This window comes from Maniola jurtina, chromosome 26, assembly GCF_905333055.1.
Source record: "Maniola jurtina chromosome 26, ilManJurt1.1, whole genome shotgun sequence".
NCBI lineage: Eukaryota > Metazoa > Arthropoda > Insecta > Lepidoptera > Nymphalidae > Maniola > Maniola jurtina.
The window spans coordinates 5,507,068-5,532,126 of record NC_060054.1 but is presented as its reverse complement, the minus strand read 5'-3'; the positions used below and the strand labels follow the sequence as shown (position 1 = coordinate 5,532,126).

Sequence of the window (25,059 nt, the reverse complement as noted above, 5' to 3'; positions counted from 1 at the left end):
GCAATATCGCGTTGGGTCTCTGCAAACTCGACCAAGAGTTCGAATTGGCGCACAGAGACTTTTCTTCTTGGAGGCATCTAAATAGACAAAATATGCTTCATGATTTCGTTCAAATTGTGTGCTGAAGGAATAATTAAGTAGGTACACAATAAAAGCACTCAAGAATACTGTAATTCTATAGTAATTTTATAGTCATAATTCAAAGTTAGGTACTACAAAACACTAATCTATGCAAAACACAAAACCGTTTAAATTCAAGTCAAAGTTCAAACTGATGTAATGTCAATGTCAAATGTCCATAGATAATAATTAAAAACTAGTCGAAGTCGTACAATTTAAAAAGTCTTACATTTCTACTACGCTACCTGTCAGGCAGAGATATTTAATTTGGCCATATAAAGTCGATAAAATACGCTACTATGTTAATGTTGGCCAACTGCCAAGTGTTACTCGTACTCGTAATTAGTTAGCCACGCATTCGATACGGAATAGAAAAACACGTGACCTAAATTTCATGGATTTCTAACTGGACTCAGTGTCTAACGAAAACTTTCAAAGATACAGAATAGCCATGCAGGTCTTTTTATCGTGATAAGACTTCGCAAGAAGTGTGCAGACGACCTCCGAAAACATTGGCCAGTATAGGCCTCAAGCAGATGGCGACTGCTCTTGATTTATTTGCCTCATTAGTTGACATTTGTGTTTCACCTTCCTCCAATGAAGTAGGCACGTAGGTCCTATATCCACATTGGTGCAACAAAGGTCTTTCATTCGAAAATTCTTTTTTCATGATGTCGGCATCAGACGTAGTTGCTGGGTATGGACCCAAAACATCAATAATATGCCCCTCGGTACAAACGATTAAAAATGGTTTTATCAGGTTTCTGTACTATTTTCCACATAGCAATATGTTCCGTCAAAAATGGCTATTGGTCTGTCAACTCCCTCAAAGCTTCCAAACAAAGAGTTAGGTATTGCCAGATTCCTTTCTATCATTTGTTGCCTGTTTAAGTGGTTTAACCAAGATTCCTAGGGACAAAATACTCTGCAAGTAATTCTCCCACTTGATGTAACCACTTTTCTAGAGTTGGCCTAGACAGTTTTAATGAAGTTGCCAACCTTTCATTGGAATCACCAGTTCTCAGTTTCATGACATAAGCAGCCAGAGCTAAGTTTGCTTTTGGTATTTCCAACCATTGCGGAACTTCAGCAAGCCGATATTTCGACCCAGTTACATGAGTCGTGGTCACGACGCGACTGCTGTGTTGTGAGAGATGAAGTTCAAAGCTGTCATGGACAGTACCGATCTACCGCTTTCTTGTTCTTTTCGCGGGAACTTCACGAGCCACCGTCGTTAAACCACGAAATAAGCTTAAAATCATTAGTCAATTCTATAAATGCCTCTTCAAAGCATAAAGTGTTAGGGGCATCATTTCTCGCTCCGTAACTTCTGATATTCCAAAAAAAAATTTCAACAGGGTCCTGATTGCTTGGCAACATTGCGTCTAAACCATACTTTTTATTAAAACTTGCCAAATTGCTTCCATGCCCTCTATGGTTCTGATAAGATTTGTGATGGATGGTAAAATTGCTTCAATTAATTGCTTATATTCCCTGAAACTTTTTTTTGTAAAAATTTTACACCACACACAAATACAAAGCACACACACCACAACAGTCTCCAACGAAAAGTTATCACAAAATTAAAACACACAATAGCCGGGTATAAGACGGTACATAGGAAAAGAACAGAAAATAGGTAAATTACATAAATAATAAAGCAAAAACAAAATTTTCCTCTGGCCCGAATAATCCTGAGTTGTTTTGAAATCATTGAAGATGAAAACTGAAGACGAACTCCGAAGAAGTAGACTTGGAGACTGAATTTTGAAATTTGAAGAAGAAAACAACACCCAAAAGATAATCAGCAAGTGATCATCTATTATCCCCCACACCCGAATTTTGGCTCATCTCCAACAAAGAAATTCCTACTCCCATATTATTTGAATAAATTACTGAAAATTTGGCATAATGCCTGCAGAAAAGAAAAGCGTAATTTGCTCTTTTACCACGACACAACGTTCACCATGTTTTTCAGAAAATTCATTCACAATCCTTGTATGTGATGCCACCGAAAAAAAATTCTTCGATTGTTAAAAGCACAGACTATAAAAAATTGCATTTTCTAGGACACCTAGCAACTTATGCGATGACAAAAAAATTATTTGAGTTTAAGCTGTATTCGACTGTAATATAAAACGGGAAATGTGTAAAGAAAAACAAATAAAATCCATATTAGTTCGACTTTGTACTGTTACAAAGGATCACCGGTAGCGTTTTTTTAAAAAAAAAGGATTTACTTTACACAAAATAAAATTATACTTTATTATACTTGAAAATACATGGATATTGAAATTTAAAAGACGTTTGACCTGGTTGAGGTTTGAGACCGAACTGACTGAAAACTACTTGATCAGATATTGTGTCAAGACCGAGCTGTCCCTGAGTCAGCTCTTTGGGTTGCAGTTAAGGGGTGTAACAGTACGTAATCTTCAACGCCACCTAACATACCGACACCAACCCTCGCGGGTGGACGTAGTTCACGCGTCAACCGCTAGCAGGCGCCACCAATGCAGATTTCACAACGTTACAAGTTACATTAGGGCGGCTGCAGGGGGTGCGAAAGGAAACAGCAGTTCCTTATCCTAATTTTATTACTAACAATTTACATATTATAAACTAACTTAATCTAGTGTTGCCGCGCACAATAAAAGAAATGAGAAATGGCGTCGCTCGGCGCTCGGGCGGGAGCGCCGCTTGGTGGGAGATATTTTTTTTTTTCAGATCACCCTCAAAATTTAAATAAGTGCGGAGTTGCCAGTTCAATGAAGGTTACTACATGTGTCTGTGATATCTGAAGAATGAAACGTATGAAATATAATTAGAAGCGTAATATCTACCACTTGTCGATATTCCACGGGCAGATCTCCCCTTGCAGTCAGGTGCTCAGTAACAACTGCAAAACTGTGGCTTCACTCTCATTTTATTTTATTTTTTTCAGGATCAATGTCCTCAGTAATTTTATGTTGTAATTGAGGCTCCCCATAGGACTTATCAGCACCGTAAACCTTTTGGTAATTACTCCCACTTAACAACTTTTTCTTTATTTTTCGTCGTATATGTATATTTAGGTACAGAAGTGAAAACCCTTTTTTAAAAAAATAAAATTTATTACAAACAAATACTAGTTCTAAAATAGTTTATGATTGGAAAAAAATTAACACAAAAACAAATAATCAAAAATAGAAACAAAACGAACCAGACCACGTCGATACAGCACCAAAATCAGCGTCGGAATGAGCCTCGTGCTTGGGAGGAATAGCGCCCGGCTTTTTATAGCCGAGCTGATCAAAATGGTGGTCATACTCTAAGAGTATAATAAACCTTTGGTAAGCAAATTATTTCTGATGCCTTTTATTAAATGAGGAGTATCAAAAAGAGGAACGATTTTACGACCCTTAACAGCAAAGTAGTCGTAGTCGTAGTCACTATAATGTGTATTCTAGGAACTAATGCCATGTCATTTCATTTGAGCAGTCTATAATACACCGTTGTTGCGACTCTGCGTTTTCCTTTGATATATGTATTACAGTCTTAATCACTCTTTTCTTTAGCGGGCTGCTATGGACGTTTCATCCAATAACAAACTACATAGTTTATCTGTGGTTTTCTCAAAAACGATTGGGTTTATGCCATGACACAATTTTACTCTACTTAGTAATTTTTATTTATTTCACCAACAACTTCCATACAGTTAAATGTTAATAAAACATACAACATAATTTCAGTATGGTTGTCAATTACAGGTGCAATATTAAGAATAAAACTAATCTAACCCTAACCTTAAGTAATACAATTTCTTAATATATGTGTAACGTGGTGAAGCAGTCGAGGGTTCGTCGGTTTTACTGATAACCACATTCCCCCCCCTTTTATTTTTCTACTGTTCTTTCCTTTTGTATTTGGGCAGTCTTATGATTCCCATGCGGGATCCTCCATTTCTCTTTTTCCCTCTTCTCTTTTTCTTCTTTTTTGTCGGGTGCGCCGGCTCTTCCACCTCGGTGGCGAATGCCCGGTATTCGCCTGTTCGTTGGGCGCCAAATGCACTGCATCTCGTCGGTGTGGGTACTTCAGTTAGCGATTTGCTTCGCTACATATGTACATATTTTTTTGAAACAATAGAAAGTGCATTATTACTAATAAACTAAAAACACACAATTTAACTAGAACCAAGTAAGTACCTACTTTATAGAAAAATAATTAAAAAAACATTGAGTAAAATCAAAAATATCAACTATGTAAGAGTAAAAACTAAGTGGATAAAAAGAAAAAAATATTAGAGTATAAAAAAAAGAACCAAAAATATCCACTATCAATGATTACCAAAGTGATTAAAAACTATTTTCTTCTTAAATTTAATTTGTCATGGAAAATGTACTCATCACTAATGTAATCTTTTCATGGCTTTCGCTGATGGCAGCCATCCTCGTCACGGCAGTAAATTAGTGGATATTGAAATGCATCATATTATGCCCGATGAGTTTCACTAATTCTTTCCAAGCGGCCTCATCCTCAGCGTGTAGCCAAGGATCCGGGAGCGGTTGCGGTAGTGATATGTACAACCTAAAACCTAGATCAACAAAATATGGCCTAAAAACAAATCCAGCAAGAAAGGTCACTAACCTTTTGTCTCTGCAACTCTTCCTGGCTCCGGAATCTGCTCCAGGGATGCTGTGGCGGTTTTGGGTTGTATGCGAGTAGGTATATGCGGCCAGAAAATTGGCGTGCGCGCGCGTATATGAATGTACGTCCTCACAGATGCTCGCCTTAATGACTTCTTTTTTAAATATGGCGTCGCGTCGTTTGTTATGCGCGGCAGTGCGCAGGCACGTGTTTTCGCCTAAGCTGAACCCCTAGCGTCATCTATGAAGCCAGGAAGGAGTTAACTCAGACGAAGGAAGGCGACCGTTCCTGTAGATATAGTTTTTAAACCATATTTTGCGTACTAATCTACTAGGTTTCCGTTGCACAACCAATCACGGATTCGCAACACAATGTCACACTCTTGATCAACAAAGACAACAGCAACTTCATTTGTTTTAGGGGCATTATAACGACCACGACGCTCTCCTGCGACGTCTTTCAGCACGGATCACTAATGTAAAATCATTTTCTTGATTTCGTAGAATGGACTCAATTGCAGCTTTAAAATTATTAACACACTGTCATGAGAACCCGACGGAATGTTTTTTTTTTTAAATATTTTATTTACTTAAAAATTTATGGATGTTCAAATCCGATATGAATGAAGTGGGGAGTGAACTCAATTGGGATGCGCCATCAAAAACGCTTTTTGGGTTTATAAATATCATTTATACCAGCACTGGATTGAATAGAAGTTTTTTTTTCATAGGTGCCCTCTAAAAGTCGTCATTAATGATATTTTTTTAGCTGCTGTATTCTGTATAATCCTTTTTTTTTTACTCTTTATTGAAAAGCTCAGTCACTAAGTGACTATGCCGCTTTATTATTTACAATCATCATAACTTACCCTCGAATCTTAAAAAATATTTTAGTTAACTTATATAGCAATTTAGCCCGATCACACGCAGTTCGCCGGACATACTCTCGTCCTCAGGTATAGGTATTTCGTGAGCGTTCGAATCGCGCGCATTATCACCTATAGAATCACTTCCCATTGTTCATCTTTATACGCCCGAGCGACGCACGCGCAGACACTGCCGCGAACGCGCTCTTTCGAATACTATCGGAGGTATAATCCTTGTGATGTGGATCTTTTGGATACCAACTTATTGGTTCCGTTTGCGTTTTCTAATATCAAACAAAAAGCTTTTAGTAATCAAACAGTTCTTTTATAACAATCAAAACAACGAGAAATCAAAAAAAATCAAACTTATTATTTAAGTCGAGTTGATCAATTTGTAAACTGAACTGAATTGAAACTATTAAACTGAGATATTTTTATCAATTAAATAAAACTATATCTATTCAGCAGATACATTAGATACTTGTATTACAGATTAATAAACAAAATATACCAATAAGTCAAGACTATTAGAAATAACAGAATAGATTCAGATTCAGATTTATTTATTTGCTTTCATGTACATTTACATTAATTGATGGTGGGTGCTTAAAGCTAAAAGCTAAATACATGAGACCCTGTCAGGGCATGGCAAATACAATTTTAGGTACAGTAAAATGGTTAATATTAAAGATACAATAAGAATAGGATTAAAATTATTAAAATTATCATTACTAGATATTAAATATTATTCATTTGCATTCTTATATATTATTATATTATGAGAATGTCGACTAGAATGTATTATAAAGCAAGATTTGTACAAAATAAAGATAAGGTCAAAGTATAGTAGTATTAAATAATTGCTGTCATGGTCTGATTAAGTCTCTGTCAATAGAATAAAATTTAAAATAGTTACTGTAAGAATTTAATTTAGTTATGTTGCAATTATTTAATCTTACAAGGTCTTATAGTTAAATGTCAATATCACAGAATAATGAATAACATATACCAATCAAATGAAAGATTTGTTCAGTTCAAATCACAAGCCATTATTACGAACTATTTTGAAAGTAGGTCCTTTAAGGAGCACAAAATGACTAACAGAATCGTCTGCTAAACGGCTTCCGATTTTTTATCTTGTTTCCTCTAGATGTAAACGTGTACAAAGTTTAATATGTTTATTTTTATGAACTTAAAGAATTTTTTGACATAAAATAGATAGATATGGACTTTGAGTGATTTTAACCATTGATGTTTCATGCACGAAATTTGCACGCCATTCCATGGCAAATGTGGTGATACCAATATGAATTTGTAAGACCTATTTAACCCGCATTTAAGCAAATAAAATAATTTGATTTGATTTGATTTGAATAATTTATTACGGCAGCTGGCACTCAGCGATATCGGCCCGGATGATATCATAACAAACAAAACTTAGACAACCCACAGATCAACACCATATCCACAGATCAATAACATATACATAACATATAGGGTAGTCTTTTTTGAGTTCATGTTTTCACATCGATAATACAGATCAACAGTCTGCTAATCGATATTAGTGATCGATCAAAATCTCATAGAGGTGGACAATGTTGTATGTTTTTACGATAACTAGGCAATTTGTGAAGACTAAATCAGTATGTACGGTCGATAATAAATCCATTAGTCCTGTTTTTTTTTTTTTTTTTTTTTAATTAATTTAACAGAGTTATTTAACAGAGTCTTTTTCTACATTTATTTTTACATGTTATATTTTTACTATATTATATCAAAAAAAAATTACTATAGTTTACCACTGTTTTTGTGTAGTGTTGCAGAAGTATAGGGATAGGTTTGAATAATAGACACTTTCCATTTTCACTTCACTGTATTTTTGAACATAGTTTTCGCTTACAATTATTATTTCTCAATGCCCGTCTTTGTTCGACTCCTTCGCTATTTTAAATCAGTTTGACAGATATATTTTTAAGGTAGGTAGGTACTAGTTTTCGGGAAGCTATTTGACAAATTACCATAGAGGTAAACCATAGTGATGAAATAGACAATTAACGTAACAATTATATCAGCTAAATGTAAAATACGACACAATATGTATTGATCTAAATAGTTAATAACTAAATGTGATTTATAATCCATTCCCGCCAATTATTTATAAATAATAGTAATTAATCTGATATAGGTCTAGTTGTCTATGACTCATGATATAAGGCAGCATCTTGAGGTAGTTGTTAACAGTAGTTTACTCGTTCGTTGCCCTCAACTCCAACATGTGCCCTTATCCAGAATAGATTGAAAAGCGCTTTGCGGCACTCACTAGGGCGTTCAAACCCGCATCTTTTGACGTATAGCACGTGCGGATTGGTTTAGAAAAAGCCACTTTTTTGAATTTTTAAAGATTAAAAATGCGCGGAGCGACCGTAACAAAACTTGGGAAGCGTGCGCCTTCGACTGCGGGCGGGAGCGGAACTTCCCATTAGTCCTGTTGAACTTGAATCGGTAATAAGTTCTTTTTGTTATTTAATTTAAATGCATAGAATTATTTTATTCAAAATGTATTAAAACTTGGCTTAGCAAAATGTGTTACATCTTGACCAAAAAGTCCCAAGTTTATACTTAGCTTTGTCGCTGTGTTACTTAACGCGGTAATTAATAGGCTTTTTAAAAACTAATAAATTTAATTTGCACTTAATATAAATTATAATAAAAAACAGTAGAATAATAACAAAGAACTAATACTAAAGAAAAAGAGTAACGACGTGGAATAGAAATGGGAATAGAATGTAAGGATTTTGGGATATCTAGGGTATTTATGCTATTTGGAACTGGAGGGTATAACGAGTGGTCTAAAGGGCGAGGGTGAGATTTGGTTTGTTTGTGTAAGCATTTGTTTACAGTTTAATTGATTATAAAAATAGACTTATTTACTAATGTGAGTGTATGATTAAGGGCTAAAGGTTAGTAACAGTTTAGTACTTGTCTCTAACACACCTAGAGTAACAATAATAGGTATAGCTTAGGAATGGTAGGATAGGTATGGAGGTTATCTAACACCTCCCCTCTTAGAATCAAGATCATATTCACTTCCGAATACATCTTCGCTTCAACGGCCCAGGTCCATGTCCAGGGTCACTGTCCTCAGAGTCATTTGAGGATCAGACAGGATCCGCCGCTTGCAGAAGGCCCCTTGGATGCTGTATCGTTCGAAAGGCGTGTAAGCCCAGGACGGTCCAGCCTCCCTCAGGTCCCTAGCAGCTCACTCCTCAGCTGACAGGGTTTTTTTTTGAATAATCTTTACTGGCGCAGGCGGGCGCTTGCGCCTCCGTCTCCGATGACGGAGCTCGTGCGTGTTGGACGTTAGGCTGTTCGAAACGCCACGACTGTCCAGCGTCTTTGTGGTCTGCGGCAGCGATCGCAGCGCGTAGAAGAGCCGATAAGCTCGTCCCCGCCCGCGCTGGTGCCCGCGGTGCAAGCACCCGCTTCAAGGGGTCCACTCGCTGGGCGTTGTGTTCTCGTCGTCCTGATTAACACAACAAAATAGACGTACGTACTTAGATAGGAAGGTACTTACCTCCTTTAGTCAACAGCATAAAATATACATAATGTCAACAATGTCATAAGCAAAACCAAAACATCACAATGTCTCCTCTGACAGAAATACAGGGACCTAGGTACCCAGGTACCTACGTAAGCTCTCAAAAATCCATTTGTAACCTCAACTTCATAACATACAACTTCCTTACAATACCTAGTATAGGTAGGTGAGTAGATAGGTAATGTACCTAATATTATGATGTTTGTATGTATCTACTGTCTATCAAAACTGAGCAGAAATTAAAATCAGTCATTATTAGAGTAAGTCGGTGCTTTTTTCCATTTTGCCCCACTGCTGGTAAAACTTTTTATAATTAATTATTTTGATGTACCTATTGTCTCTCAGTCATTATTAAAGTATGTCGGTACTTACTTCCATTTTGCCCCACTGCTGGTAAAACTTTTTATAATTAATTATTTTGATGTACCTATTGTCTCTCAGTCATTATTAAAGTATGTCGGTACTTACTTCCATTTTGCCCCACTGCTGGTAAAACTTTTTATAATTATTTATTTTGAAGTACCTACTGTCTCCACAACTTCTGCAAAAGTGAACTTCATAAACAAAATATTATGCCAAACCCGGCAAACAACTTGAGCATACGCGATTGGCTGGCGAATGGCGGTTGCAACACGATTGGTTGATCAGCCGGCGTGCGGCGCGAGTGTCGCTAGCGGCGCACTGTTTGTATCGTTTGGCGGCAAACCTTTGATGATGCCGACAAACAGTGGCAGCGCGGGCGGAGGGCGGTGCATGTCATTGCTAGTCAGAATTTGCTTTAGTGATGTTCTCTAATCAAGCTACCGATGCTAGTTGCGAGAGTAGAAATATTTTGATCGATATCGGACTATCGATCGTAAAATACAATTATTTCGATATAACAATTTATTTGCCTGTGCCATAAATAGGTACATTTTATAACAATAATATGGGTACGATGTAAATCTTTTTCATCAACAATAAACAATGATTATTAAAATTCGATATATTACATTATTCGATATATTCGATTACAGAGCACGGGTCTCCTCTCAGAATTAGAAAAGTTCTCGATGCTAAAAAAATTTTTTTTTTTTTTTTTGTAAATAAGTATGATATTTTATCAATTTATATAAATAATTTACATCATATAGCCGTTCTTTTTTATTCGATTTTAAAATGTGGGTAGGCTTTGGTTACCGTTAAACCATACAACATTGCCACCTATAAATAAGGTAGGTTACGGTAGGTGGGCAATTTATTTTTTTATTTATTTATTTAATAAAAACGGACATTCCAGTCCAATTACACAATTAAAAATAAATTTAGAAATTACGTACCCCGTATTTTAACATTTTTTTCTATCTTAGGGTCGCATTTCAATCGCCAAATAATGATAACCTTTAATCGACGAGTTTATTTCACAGCTAAATATTACTATTTATGGCAGTAGTGTATAATTGGGCATTCTAGCTCACTATAGCATGTTTCGTTTCACTTCGTTCACGAAACATGCTTGCTACAAGAAAACGAGCCAACGGTTCTGTTGGTCGTATATTCCACCCGCATTGGTGTATGATGCACACTGCATAATTTGTTTTTTTTTTGATGAGGCCTTGCTCTTCGGAAAATGCCACACATTGTTCCCGCGTACCTAATTCTCGGATCACCTTTGCAAGGTTCCACATTCCAACAACTTCACTTGAATATAAGTTTCGTTTTACGTATGGTTCGTCTTCATCAGAACTGGAATCCCGGGGCCTCCGTGATGCACCACTCGTGGATGGTTGTTGATCATCCTGGTTTTCCATGACGTCAATAAAATTCGGCAATACAAAGTCCAAAATACACGCAACGGTTAATCCAAATAGCAAACAGGGGAACAGAGTACACGCAGAGGTCAGTCGGTAAAAGCAATCACAAGAGTCCAAAAGAATAGCCAGAGTCGTCGGAATTAATAAAATACGGAAAATAGAGCACATTCGCGCAGCCACAAGAGAAACGGAATGAATGACATCCAGTCCAAGATGGCATCTGTGATGGCGTCCTAGAGTAATATCGTATCGCTAATTATTAAAAAAAAAAAAACATTTCAATAGAACTCAAGCTAAAAATGGCTGTGTCTTGTATATTACAAGCTACCAAGCTAGCTAGGTAGCTATTTGTTTCTTATAACTAAGGGGCAAGTACATTGTACCCTTTGTCAATGAAAATTTTTTTATAAAATTATTTGTGTCGATTATATGAATAATCCCTGTGGCCAAAACTTAAATTATTTAGAAGCCTGTTCAGTTTATACCTATTTTGTGCTGGGGTCAAAGTGCAAGAGTAAGGAAAAGTACACAATATGAATTTACAACAGTATTTTCTTGTAAGTCCAATAGGTATGCAAAACTTTTCAAAATTTCTTTTTTTATTATTTGCATGCTGTCACCTATCAACAAGACAACTGTACTATATTTATCTAAACAGCAGCCTTTTACATTTTCAATTATATATTCATACGTGGTGCCCCTGGGTTTACATATGTTGATCACTTTCTGATGTAATTCATTACTTACTAGCTGATGCCCGCAGCTTCGCCCGCGTGGTTTTTTTTTTTTTTTTTACAAGTTCCTCTAACATTATCAGAGACTATGGCTTCCTATTTTTAACTACTCTTGCATACAAGTTCTCGCTTGCATTCTCCTCGCACTTTTATTCTTCATACTTAATCTTTCTTTCGTTCGTCATCTTTCATACGATGGGTGGGTTCCCTTCCTATGTGCTGTTGTTTTTGTTTTTTTGGGGGTGTTTTATTTTATGTTTTTATTTACATATGCTATTTTATGTGCTAGATTAATAACTAACAATAAAATATTGCTACTTATTATCTTACTATGTATTTTACAAAGTTGCCTATTCTAAAAAAAGAGAAAAAAAAAAAAACTTATTTTCTATGCTGTATAAAAAATATGATATAATTATATCTATACCAGCATACTTACTTACTATTTCTCTTGTTTACTTTTATACATATACTTTTGCAATATTTTAGAACAGTGGCTCTTTTTTTGGTATCGCATATGATTTCAGCTATATTTCGTGTTGACAGTTTGATTTTGATTTCTTGTTCCAATTTCATGCGTTCGTACATATGGACTGGACAGTCGATCAGAAGATGGAGAACAGACTCGGACACCCCGGGGTCGCAGACGCAAGACGGACTCTCCTTGCACTTGAAGCGATGCAAGTACTCGGAGAATCCGCCGTGCCCCGTCAACACCTGGGTGACGAGTCCGTCTACTTCCATTTTGCCTATAATTCTGTAGGCCGCCACCGCATCAGGAAAAAATATCTTGGTGACGCCGGCTGTTTCACCGGTTCGGTACCGGTCGTTCCATTTTTCAAGCGATCGCATACGAATGCTTCGCCTGATGAGCCCGCGTGGATTTAGGATCTGAAATCCCGTGGGAACTTTTGTATTCCCCGGGATGCAACGTGTTTCTATACCACGTAAAAACTTCCTTCGGGTGGCTAGTGCATTTATACTAAATTCTTGCAAATTATGCCAAAGCCTTTCCACAGCCCTTATGGTTCTTATACAACCATTGACTGAAGGAGGAGTGCAGCGAGCCCCAATAAAATCAATGTTTTGAAAAAACATTTTCATTTCCTTAAATAAATTCATATGTTCACTTTCTTTAGTTAGGTTTGTGGAAAATGGTTTTAAATCGGGTCTATCGGCATTCAATGCGTCAAAAATAGCGTCAATTTTGCTAATCAATGTTGCTGTAACAACAGCTTCAGGTGAATTTCATCTGAAAAAAAAAACTTATTGAAATCTTTTATCGACAACTTCACAAAAAAGTTTAAAGAAAGATTTCCAAAGATAACTTCCTACAATCAAAAGTACAAATAAGTCATTGACGATGTAGAGGATAGTGAAAGTCTCAGTAATTTAGTAAAGGCGTTAAAACGTATTTCATGATGTTTCGTGAAAATATTATAACAGAGCTACCATTGTCAGCGGCTGTTCGTAAGAGAAGAAGTAAACAAACTTTGAACGTCTTTTGCCTTTTTTTGAAACATATTCCAAATTTGACATGAAATACGTTTTTCAGTCTATTTTTATTTTTCAATACAAAAGGTTTAATCGCGTCGCCTACAGACGATTTGATTGATTTGTTTGAAATTATGTGTGAAAATATGAGAACTAGGAAGTTACTATTCGGGTAATAACGCCCCGTAAAGTGAGATTTGGGCGTTAATAGCCTGTATGGGCGCTATTATCCTTAAGTGGGCGCATTTATACAAGGCGAATATTTCTGTGTACTCATAATAATTTGCTTTTTACAGATTGGAGAAATGAATCCATCTCATTCCACACGTAGGAGAAGAGGGCAGTCATGGCCTGAAGACACTATGAAAGCTGCCATTAAGTCATTTGACTCAGCGATCAGCAGCAACAAAGTATAATATTCCGCTAAGAACGTTAAGAGATCATTTAAAAACAGGTCAAGAAATCAAACGCTTGGGGAGAAAGCCTATTATAACGAATAAACAAGAAAATGATTTAGCTTCGTGTATAAAAAGATTTGCAAGTATTGGGATTCATTAGAAAACAAGCGTTCTTAATTTGCGAGAGATATGATATCAAAAATAATTTCAATAAATCCAAAAGGATTACCGGTGTAGATTTGTTGAGATCCTTTTTAAATAGAAATTCATCCATTAGTAAACGAAAACCTCAAATAATGAACGCAGCTCGTGCACAAAAGTTGAATAACCCTATTGTTCAACAACATTTTCAGAGTATCCGTAAATTATATGCTGAGTTAGATATACTGCAACATCCAGAAAGCTTATACAGGTGTCCAAAAAGTCGTGGATCAAACGCAATAGGGAGATAGAGGAGGTCATTTCCAACAAAAAATTTTTCAACAGCATATATTTACATTGCCCTAAAAGTTATGAATATTTTTGGGTTTTTTAACAAAATACCAAATTCTCTTACAATTAGACTAATTAAAAAAAAGTGTGATAAAAAACAATAAAACAAACGATGTTGTGTCATTACTAGATAATGTATCAGCACTACAAACCTTCTATTGAGGCTCTGGGTACCAAACTACAATTAGCATTTAATTTTTTTGTCACTTTAAAAGCGCACTGTGAAAAAAAAATGTACTACGGAAAAGTGCACTTTATGCATATAACTGTGCATAAACAGCATACAGTTTTGGCTGAAAAGGGAGCAAAAGGGTTCATCTCATTACCCCGGAACATGCAGAGAATGTGACCATTGCAATGTGTGTCAATGCTATGGGTGCAACAATTCCAGCTATGATCATTTTTAAAGGCCAAAGGCAAAGACCAGATCTAACAGAAAATCTACCAGCTGGAACGATGGTTAGAATGGCACTGAAGGGAAGTATGACTTCAGACTCATTTGTGGAATTTATTCAGCACCTGGCAAAACATAAAGTCGCTGATAAATGTTTATTAATTTTTGATGGTGCAAAGTGCCATCTATCAGGCGTTAGATGAAGCTGAATAAATGATATATGTAGTTTTGTACTACCTTCCTTCCAATACTACACACGAGCTGCAACTATTAGACAAATCGGTAAGTAAATCCTACGAGCATCACTGGGATGAAGCTGTCCTGAAATTCTCGTCAGTTACCCCTGATAGGACATTGAAAAAAGCCGATTTCAATAAAATATTTTCGCAAGTGTGGCCCAAATGTATGACACACACTAACATAGTAAACGGATTCAAAGCAACAGGCTTGTATCCCTACAACCCTGAAGCAATCCCAGAAGATCAATCGTCAATTTTATCTGAAATCCTATCCTATCTTTATATACATATTTTTTGAAATATTATTACGAGGGGTGGCTGAAAAGTTCTGAGCCTAAGGCACTTGCATTCGTGCTAATTACTCATCCGGCGGGTCACTAGTTGAGCGACATCTACCCACTATATAAGAAAAGTTTCATGTCATTAGCTTCATTAAGCTTTGAGTAATTGAACCGTGAACATCAACATGTCTGAGTCATCGCTGCAGTTAACGAAATTGGAACATCGCGCCGTCATAAAATTCCTCGTAAAAAAGGGGAAAACAGCAAAAGAAATTTTTGAAGAAATGTCTAGTGTATACGGAGAATCTGGACCGTCGTCAGCCACGGTTAAACGATGGACACGCCTATTCCAACAAGGCCGAGAGACTCTGGAAGACGACCCCCGCTCGGGCCGGCCGAACACCGCAGTCACTGATGAAAACATCGAAAAAGTAAAAAAAATTGTACTGGACGATCGGCGAGTAAAATTGTGGCAGATAGCAGAAGAGCTGAGCATCAGTAAGGAACGAGTTGGAGACATTATGCATAATCATTTGCATATGAATAAAGTCAGTGCGCGTTGGGTGCCTAAAATGCTCACGCCACTGGACAAGCAGCGACGAGTTGAAACTTCCGAAGAATTTATAGACCTGTGCAAGGACAATTTGGAGGAAATTTGCACTCGTATTGTCACCGTTGATGAAACGTGGATCCGACAATACGACCCGGAGTCGAAACAAGAGTCAATGCAATGGATAGAGAAGGGGGAAAAGCCGCCGAAGAAGTTCAAGGTGGAAAAATCGGCTTCCAAACTCATGGCCACCATTTTTTGGGATTGCGAAGGAGTTTTACTCATAGATTACCTCCAAAAAAAAACTACGATGAATGCAGAGTATTATGCAGGGCTTTTGAAAAAAGTTCGCGAAGCCATTGTTGAAAAAAGAAGAGGCAAAATCAGCAAAGGAATTTTGTTTCTGCAAGACAATGCGCCGGTTCACACAGCGCGCATTGCGAGGCAAGCCTTGCGAGAAACTGGATTCGATGAAGTGAACCACCCTCCCTATAGTCCAGATCTGGCCCCTAGCGACTATTTTCTATTTAAAAATTTGAAAAAGGACCTTCGGGGACGAAGATTTGGAGATGATGAAGAGATGAAGGCGGCCGTAAATGAACATTTTCAAGCTAAAGACGCGGCTTATTTTTTTTCAGGGATACAAGCCCTCTATAAAAGATGTCAAAAGTGCATTGAAGTCCATGGGGACTATATTGAAAAATAAATTTTATTTAGATTTTTATCTAGACTTTTAATGCCCTAGGCTCAGAACTTTTCAGCCACCCCTCGTATATAAACACTGTTGCACAAAAAATATTTTATTTTTATTTTTTTTGTTTGTAAAAAATGAAAATATAGGCTTAACTTTTTTTTTTTTTTTTAATCGTAAAATCATAAAATAAATTAATCTTTTTTTTCTTTTTTGTCAGCCCTAGCACAGACTACGGTCTATTTGGGCTGCAAAATTCCAAACACCAGTCTGTTTTTTATCTAGTGCTTTGGTCTATAAAAAATGGTGAAAAATGTTTCTCTTTTAATTAAGTCTATTACTAAATAAATAAAATAAATAAATAAATAAAATAAATACCATATCCTCAAAATATAAACAAACACTAAATCCTAAATCTGATGCTAATATTGACAATGACTCTGACGAAGATCAGCGTAATCTTGATATAAACGCATCAAAAATACTGGACTTGACTCCTGATGAATTTAATGCTGATGCCGACGATAATCTAACTGTGACGCCGCGTAATGAAACAGTGTGACAATCTTCAGAAATTTTTACCTCGACCAACAGGATTAAAGGCTCAAAACATTTCTCGTATTGTTGATTTTAGCTCATCTACTGATGTTTCTGAAAAGGAATTGGATGTTTCTGAAAAGGAATTGGAAAATCCTACGCCGCATGATCCTTCCACAATTCCTGAAAATCTCTGTGTTACTTGAAGTGTCTGCAAACAAAGAAAGCTACGAGTATGTCATTGATATGGCAGTTCCCAATTGTTCAGTCTGCAAAGACATATACGCCGAACATACAGCTCTGACTCGTCTGACTAAGATAGTTTCAATCAATTTATGTTCTTAAGTGATATTGAGTTTTATTTTCAGGTTTATCAACTTGACAATTTTCACATCTCACTAAATGAATATTACTTATTTTTGATGCAGGTATGACTAAAAAAAGAAAACACTGGTTTATTCATTTAATATATTCAATGCATTAACAATAAATGTAATAAAAACATAAAAATAATAATAATAGGTAGGTAAAGTAATAATAAGTTTAATGATTGTTTAAATTGATTATAAAATTATGTAGTGATAATAATAAAGTCATTATTTATATTATTCCTTTAATAGTAATTACTTATGAAAGTGGGTGAGCACTTTCTGTACTCTTTTCTAGTGCTTATAATGAAATTGGTTAAACGACGCCATGCTTCTGTGTCTTCGTTGGATCTATTTTTTATAGATTTACGTCTTCAACTTCATGACACGTATATATCTTCAAATCAATAAAGTGTGTTCCGGTCTTATTTTCGAATAAAATTGACGTGAATGGCCATTAGCTAATCTCCTTGTAACACACGATACTAATGGTGGATTTTTTTACCCGAGGCAGCTGATGTGGCACAGTCCTCTCTGTCGTCCTCGCTGTCAGTTCCAAACAGGTCGTACGCAGTCGGTTTTTTGGCTGGCGGTAGAATTGTCTTGAAGGTCGGCTTCGCAGATTTCTTGGCCGATGAGCGCGCTGGAGCAGGACTTACGCGCGATGTACTAGGTTCTCCGGCATCAACATCTTGCTTACGCTTTTTTGACCTTTTTTCTAAGTCAGGCTGATGAACTTCTATTATTTCATCGTCAGACGGGAATAATGCATCAGCATTCTGTCTTGACCTGTAAAAAAAAAAATTGGTTGTCTGTAAAGTCGGTTTACTGACGATAGTTGAACGTGACAACAAAGGCCGATTGTGCTTCTTTGTCGCTCGTTCCGCGCTCTCGCTTGCACTTCAAGCATTACATGGAACGCCTCAGAGCGAGGTAACGCCGCACGAGTCATGTTTTTTCGTGCGTGCAGCCGGCTCTATCGAATTATAAGACGTTGTCACGTCAAAAATTAGATTGATTAGAATCAGCAAGTAAGTATTAAATTGTGTCGAGGAATTAATATAAACCACACATCATTGATTGGAGACTATTCTTTATTATTGTATTATCTACACGTATTTGTAGCACAATAGGTATCATACTAATATTGTAATAATATGTGTATGTGGGGACATGATGCACACGGACGAAGTCGCGGGCGTCATCTAGTATGTTTATAAAATTCAGTTCGTAGTGCAGTATCTATACTAATAAATAAAATTGGAGTGTCTGTCTGTAATTTCGAAATAACTACCTCATATTAAGCTCATATGGTTATTTGAACGATACCATAACTGAATCACACGTTTTTAAAATTTTTGTCTGTCTGTCTGTCTGTCTGTCTGTTTGAAAAGGCTAATCTTTGGAACGGCTGAACCGATTTTGACGGGTCTTTCACAGGCAAGTAGAGGATTGACCAGGGCGTAACATAGGCTACTTTTTTAACCGACTTTCAAAAAGGGAGTTGTGTTTTTCTACCTATGTACACCGAAATCTCCGAGATTTCTGAACCGATTTGAGTATTTCTTTTTTAATCGATAGAGGAACTTTGCGACATTGTTTCATAAAAAATTTGGAGTCCTACTCCTCAATCCTGATGCTGCAGGGGATCTGACCAATCCACGCGGGCGAAGCTGCGGGCATCTGCTAGTTATAAATACACGGTGAAAATTTAGTGGTTCGAGAGCCGTGGCGAAGTGAATTGCCTCAAGCAGAACTATCCATTTCGAATATTAACCCTAGTATTAAAAGTTGCGCCGGCGACTGCCTTGTTATATCCCCCTCCCCCGTCGGAGGATGTTTACCTGTAAAAATCACAGAGTTAGGTATCTTGTTACTTATATGCTGGTTTATTTTTAATTTTTAAGTTATATATTATCTGTCAGGGACCCCTTGTATGCCCTTTTCTTCGAGATTTCCTTACTTCTTTATTGGTTCTTCCGTACGTATTGCGGCATTCGGACGATGCCGTATCGGGTCCCGTCGTTGCATTTCCGTCCACGTCTCTTTTTTTTCTTCTTCGGTTGCTGCTCCACCTCCGCGACGAACGCCTAGTATTCGCCTGACGCCGTGTGACTATCGATGTCCAGGCTTTCGTCTACTGAAGTGGTTGCTTTGTTCACCTCCATTTTTTTTTCCTTCGGTGTTAGGACGATTGCGTTGCGTGCTTCGGTTTCAATTTTGCTTTTGGGGCTGTATTTGAATCCCGTTCCGCTGGGGATTTCTTCTACCAATGTGTCACTAATAACTTTCACTCTGTCTGACATTGTGGTGGACTGAGCTGACTTTGCTCTGTTTCCGCTTTTTATCTCTTCATATTTTATTTTTCCAATACGGGTACTTCTGTATTTTCTTCTGATTTTGTTATCTTTGTTATAAAGCTGGGGAATGCCAAGATAACTTATTATGAAGATAGTCCGGCGTTTTGTTCTGGATAACAAACACCAAACAGTAGAGTGCTGAAATGCAGTTCAATACGCGACCTCATATTAAGTATATTAGCATCGTTTAAATAGGGAGTCACATGGGTCCGAGGAGGTATATAGTAACAAAATCTAGCGTGCGTTCTGGACTCTTTGTATTAGTCGCATGGACCGTTGAAGTAAGCACGGGCCATAAACACTGATGCAATAATTCAACTAAGAGAGAATAAGCGCCTCGCACAGCTTAGTCCTCAGATCGGTATTGATATAATCTCTTATTTTGTATAAAATCTTAAGTCGGTAGAAGCAGTTGCGGGCCACTTCTTGTACATAGTTTTCAAAATGAAGTTTCGCATCGATAGTAAGTCCCAAATTGCGGGCTTCGTAAACCCGTTCTATGGAAGCTCGCATTTATATTAATTTTGGGCGCATTGAAGCCACCATCTAAACACCTGCTTTTTGGTTCCCAGTATCAAAAATTTTGACTTCGAAGGATTTAAAATTAATGAGTTTTTCGATGACCATTGATTAATACGCTCTAAATCACTGTTAATTAATTCTAAAGCACATTATTAAATAACGATTTGCCACAGGAAAAAATAACAGTGCAGGCTGCCCATTGAGTACATATGTAGGTATAGAGCGAGTATATCGCTCACGCGCCTTTATGCCAAGTGTAAGCAGTTGTTCTATACATATTAACTTATAGATATCGCGGCAGAGTCCGTTGGATAGTGATGCGCCATGATTTTAACGTGAAGTTTTACCAATGAAGTTATCGTACCTACATTAGTAATTCCTATCTTAAGATATAAACTAAATATTTTTTTGTAAACTTACTTGTGAAAATAAAACCAAATACTTATTATATTTATTTTGCGTCCGTCGATAAATAAAATAAACGTTCTTGTTTCGGAAACTGGCATTTTTATTCGAACCCCATAAAAGTAACAAAGGGTTAATTCGAAATGCTGGCTGAGGTCTTGTTATTTTTACTTGTTAATATTATGGTAATAATTTTCTTATCATCTTATCATTAGTGATATCGTGGAAACACGTCATACCTACATATTACGCAGTGTCTACTCATAAGTGCCTAACTTTCATCTTTCATAGTGCCCTATAACTCTGCTCGTCAAGTCGGCACTGTGGACCGATATTTTCAAAATCGAAATCTGGGAAAAAGTGGCCACCATTTTGATTTTCCTCTATTTTTAGGCCGCAAAATCGATATCTGAGGCGTCCTGTGATCATAAGAGAGGAAACTGTTTTTAAAATTAGAAAAAATAGCCACCATTCAAAATGCGTATAAACTTCACTTCTGACGGGCGTCCCCAAACACCTGAATTTTTAATTAGGAGATTTATAAAACAGGAGTATGCACAGTTAGAATATAAAATAATTTTTATTAATCTTTTTTATAGCAGAATAAAACAGGGATATACTTAATATTATAATAATATACACTCATATTTATTAATCTTTTTTGTAGCAGAATAAAACACAAGGACATACTTAACTATAATACACAATAATATTTAAAAATCAAACGCAAATAAAAACTAAATCACAGTTTTACGTTCTATTGTATCCTCGCAAATTATCCTCTATTTAAATAAAATTACGAAATTTGGAAAATGAGTTGTCCAAAAATGGTTAAAAAAAATTAATAATGGTTAAAAATTATTATTATTATTATTAATATTATAAATGCGAAAGTTTGTGAGGATGGATGTATGGATGGATGGATGGATGGATGGATGGATGTTTGTTACTCTTTAACGCAACAACGCATGAACCGTTTTGGCTGAAATTTGGCACAGAGATAGATTATAGTCTGGAATAACACATAGGCTACTTTTTATCCCGGAAAATTACAGAGTTCCCACGGGAATTTAAAAAACCTTAGTCCACGCGTACGAAGTCGCGGGCATCCTCTAGTATAATATATATATTTAATATAATATATATATTTAATATTTATATATAATATTATAAATGCGAAAGTTTGTGAGGATGGATGTATGGATGTATGGATGGATGGATGGATGTTTGTTACTCTTTAACGCAACAACGCATGAACCGTTTTGGCTGAAATTTGGCACAGAGATAGACTATAGTCTGGAATAACACATAGGCTACTTTTTATCCCGGAAAATTACAGAATTCCCACGGGAATTTAAAAAACCTTAGTCCACGCGTACGAAGTCGCGGGCATCCTCTAGTATAATATAATGCAGTTCATTCCTAATAAACTATTGACCCTTGAAATGTGTTAATTTATTGTACATTTGCCTTTTATTTTGTTTAATTGCAGTTTTACGTACTAGATATTTTATCCTTATATCTATATATTTTTCAATCACTGCTCGCAACAAATGAATTAAGTGATTACTGCAAGGCGATTGATAAAATATGTGTTCACGAAGAGAATTAAAAATATTTTTTCCTATAAACAGTTTTAAGGTCTCAGTGACTAAACCAAGGGTCTTGAAATTACCTGTCTTTTTGAGTGATATGGTTTTCCTAATCGTCATTTCCGCTTGTATACAAATGTTTATTACATCATTTGATGGATAATGAAGTCCACCTCTGTCTTTCAATATAATAAATTTATGATAATGGCCTTTTTCGTTCGATACAAGTGCATTTCGACATTCCTTACAATTAATTTTATTTAGCAAAAATCTGACTACATAGCCAGCTATGTAAGAAATTACTTGCTTGGATGGCTCAGATAACATACTCTCAGGTAATCCAAAATCTTCTTCACAATCAGTCATAAATTGCGAGTCTGTCATATCTCTAACAATTTCATCTTCTTGAGATCTATTTCCTCTGGTTGTTAAATTTATATGGTCAACAGATGAAGAACAATGTAATAACATTATGTTTTCTAAAGGGAAGCAGTTCCCTTTAGATGTTTTTCTTAACTCCATATGAGTTAAGAGTTTTTTATAAATTGCTTTAAATTGTAGAGCAGACGGGTTGTTGTTAAATCCTCCATGTGATCGGATTGCTGAAAACAGCAATTCTATGTGATCCTGGCTTATCTTATACATGAGAATGAATTTTAAGCTTTTTTCTTCGTCGACCAGTCTCAAATATAATTGTTTCATACTAGCGATGCAAATGCAAAATCCTAAGAAACCTACTTTGTTTTTACTGTATATGAGTTTTTTATCATCAACTGTAACCAAATTTTGTAAATATTCAAATGTAGAATCTAAAAAAGCAAAGTATTTATGTCTGTTTTTTTCATTTATTGGCATTTTGTAATCTATATCAGGGAATTTGTGAGAATTAAAAATGTCAAATAAATTATTTATTATTTGTGTAAATTGAACAGTAGCCTCAGAATTTTCAAAGTTATGGAGACGTAGTTCTTTGTCGCAAAATTCCAAAGCCTTGGAAACTCTGTTGCTAAAAAGCTGAACAGCCAGTTTTACTTTCATTTTTTGAGTTTCAAATGATATGTGGCGAGACGTTAATTTATTTGAAAAATTGAACGCTTCTTGCTCCTGAAACGCATTCAAATCTAAATAATATTGCCATTTTATTTGTCCACCGTCAGCATTTTTAAAAACTTTTTTACTTTGTAAAGTGTTTCTTATTAGTTTTACCATGTGACATGGATCTAAAAATATTACCACTTTTTGGCCTGTAACAGGATGTGGAAACGACGTTACAAAATTTTCATGTTGGTCAAAGCGACATCCAAGCAGCTTTGACATGGCAATGTTGGATGGGCAACCATCAAATGTTACTGAAGCAACTTCAATGCCGGCTTCTTGACAGTTTGCTAAGCACATTTTTACTAAATTTGCTTTTTGTTCGGCTGTTACTCCGTTGACAAAAAAATAGGCTACCGGTAATTTCCAACTATCATTTATAGCCACCAATAAAAAAACTAAAGCCTGGGTGGCTAGCTCAGTGACATTACCACTTACTTTTGCGCCAAAGTCAACGTAACCATGTAAAGATTTGCCATCGTATTCTTCTAATTGTCTTATGGCCATTTCGTCGAATACGAGACTGCAGATAATTTTTTTATCCGATTTTTGAGATTTCTCTCGTAAAACTCTAAAAGCTTCCTCAGTGAAACCCGGAGAAGCATTAATATTGCTATACCATTTTCTAATCGTACTGGGATGGGGAAGACAAGTATTAAATGTATCTCGTACATAAGCATATGCCTTAGGCGAATAAAAATGCAAAGTCAGTGCAAATGCACGAAGACTGGGGGAATATTTTTTGCTTTTATGGTACATTCTTTTGAAAAGCTCGGCAGCAGATGGACTACATATTTCAAGAATATCGTTATGTTCTTGAGTTATTAATTGTTTTTCGCGAAGGTGAGTTAGCATTTGTTTCAAAGACGCTATTTTCTTTTTTAAACGACTTCGTTGGACATAGAGAGCATTGCAACGTAATCGCCGTCGTTTAGCAATTTCACTTAGATAGATGATACGACGCTTTAATTTACGCTTTCTTGGCGTGTCACCGGGGTTAAGAGTGCAGTCGTAATTAGCGCTTGCCTCTTCACCCGTAGTTTGACTGGTAGAAGGATTCTCACTCATAGCCACACAATCTTGATCCTAAAATAAGAATAAAAACGTTATATTTTATTAGGTTAAGATTCAGGTTAACTTTTGATTGACTACTAAACAAAAATGTTTTTATGTGATCAAAAATCAGTTAAAGTTTAATTTTACATAATTAGCACTTGCCTCATCACCCGTAGTTTGGCTCGTAGAAGGCACCACATTGACTTGGTCTGTAGAAAGTGTCATTTTTTCACTCATAGTCACACAATCTTGAACCTGAAACAAGAATAAAAATGTTATATTTCATTAGGTTACGATTAAGGTTAAATTTTGATTGAATACTATAAAAAAATGTTTTTTGTGTGATCAAAAATCAATTATAATTTATTTTTAGTACTTATTTGTATATAGTTCAGTAAAATCTTACTTCAAGGTGAAGTTCTGGTATAGCTCCTTCAACCAGCTTGCGAAGTCCACGCTTTGTTTCTGAAATGGACGAAGGACTAAAATGTATGGAGCATACGGCACTTCTGATATTAGGCTCCCAGTTACGCCTTTTTATCGCTTTGGCCCATTTATTTGCCATTTCACGGCTTTTCGGAAATCTGGAATTCAAGTAATTAATCGAATTAATTGTAATTTTTAATTGATAAAGTTTGTACTTGGTACCTACAAAACCAATTCACAATCGGCCGATACTCACTCTCTTAGTATTATAATACTACTTACACACTATTACTTACAGGTAAAATAATAATACTTTCAACAAATAATAATTAATTGATGTATAAAAAATAATCTGCTTGTTTTTAATTCTAACGTAATTAATTACAATAGAATAAAAATTTAAATTATTTCTTGTTACAAGTCGAT

The 25,059-nt window shown here is 36.0% G+C and overlaps 1 protein-coding gene across 1 annotated transcript; it reads right to left on the bottom strand.

The window, feature by feature from the left end:
• Positions 1–583: 583 nt before the first annotated feature.
• Positions 584–24,747, bottom strand: LOC123878461. The gene is made up of 8 exons (XM_045925632.1): positions 24,614–24,747; positions 24,370–24,462; positions 22,700–24,237; positions 17,683–17,966; positions 12,207–12,980; positions 8,910–9,131; positions 3,320–3,427; positions 584–813 (listed from the first exon to the last, which is right to left on the bottom strand). Exons 2-8 carry the CDS (start codon positions 24,442–24,444, stop codon positions 584–586), a joined length of 3,231 nt encoding a protein of 1,076 aa, XP_045781588.1. The 5' UTR covers positions 24,445–24,462; positions 24,614–24,747.
• Between the last annotated feature and the right edge of the window lie 312 nt (positions 24,748–25,059).

Coding starts and splice junctions, on each gene's coding strand:
- LOC123878461 (XM_045925632.1), bottom strand. CDS start 24,444: ATGAGTGAAAAAATGACACTTTCTACAGACCAAGTCAATGTGGTGCCT. Junction 9,132..12,206: donor TGTTCTAAAATATTGCAAAA/GTATATGTATAA, acceptor TGTGTTAATCAG/GACGACGAGAACACAACGCC. Junction 814..3,319: donor TGCTGTATCGACGTGGTCTG/GTTCGTTTTGTT, acceptor GTCCATACCCAG/CAACTACGTCTGATGCCGAC.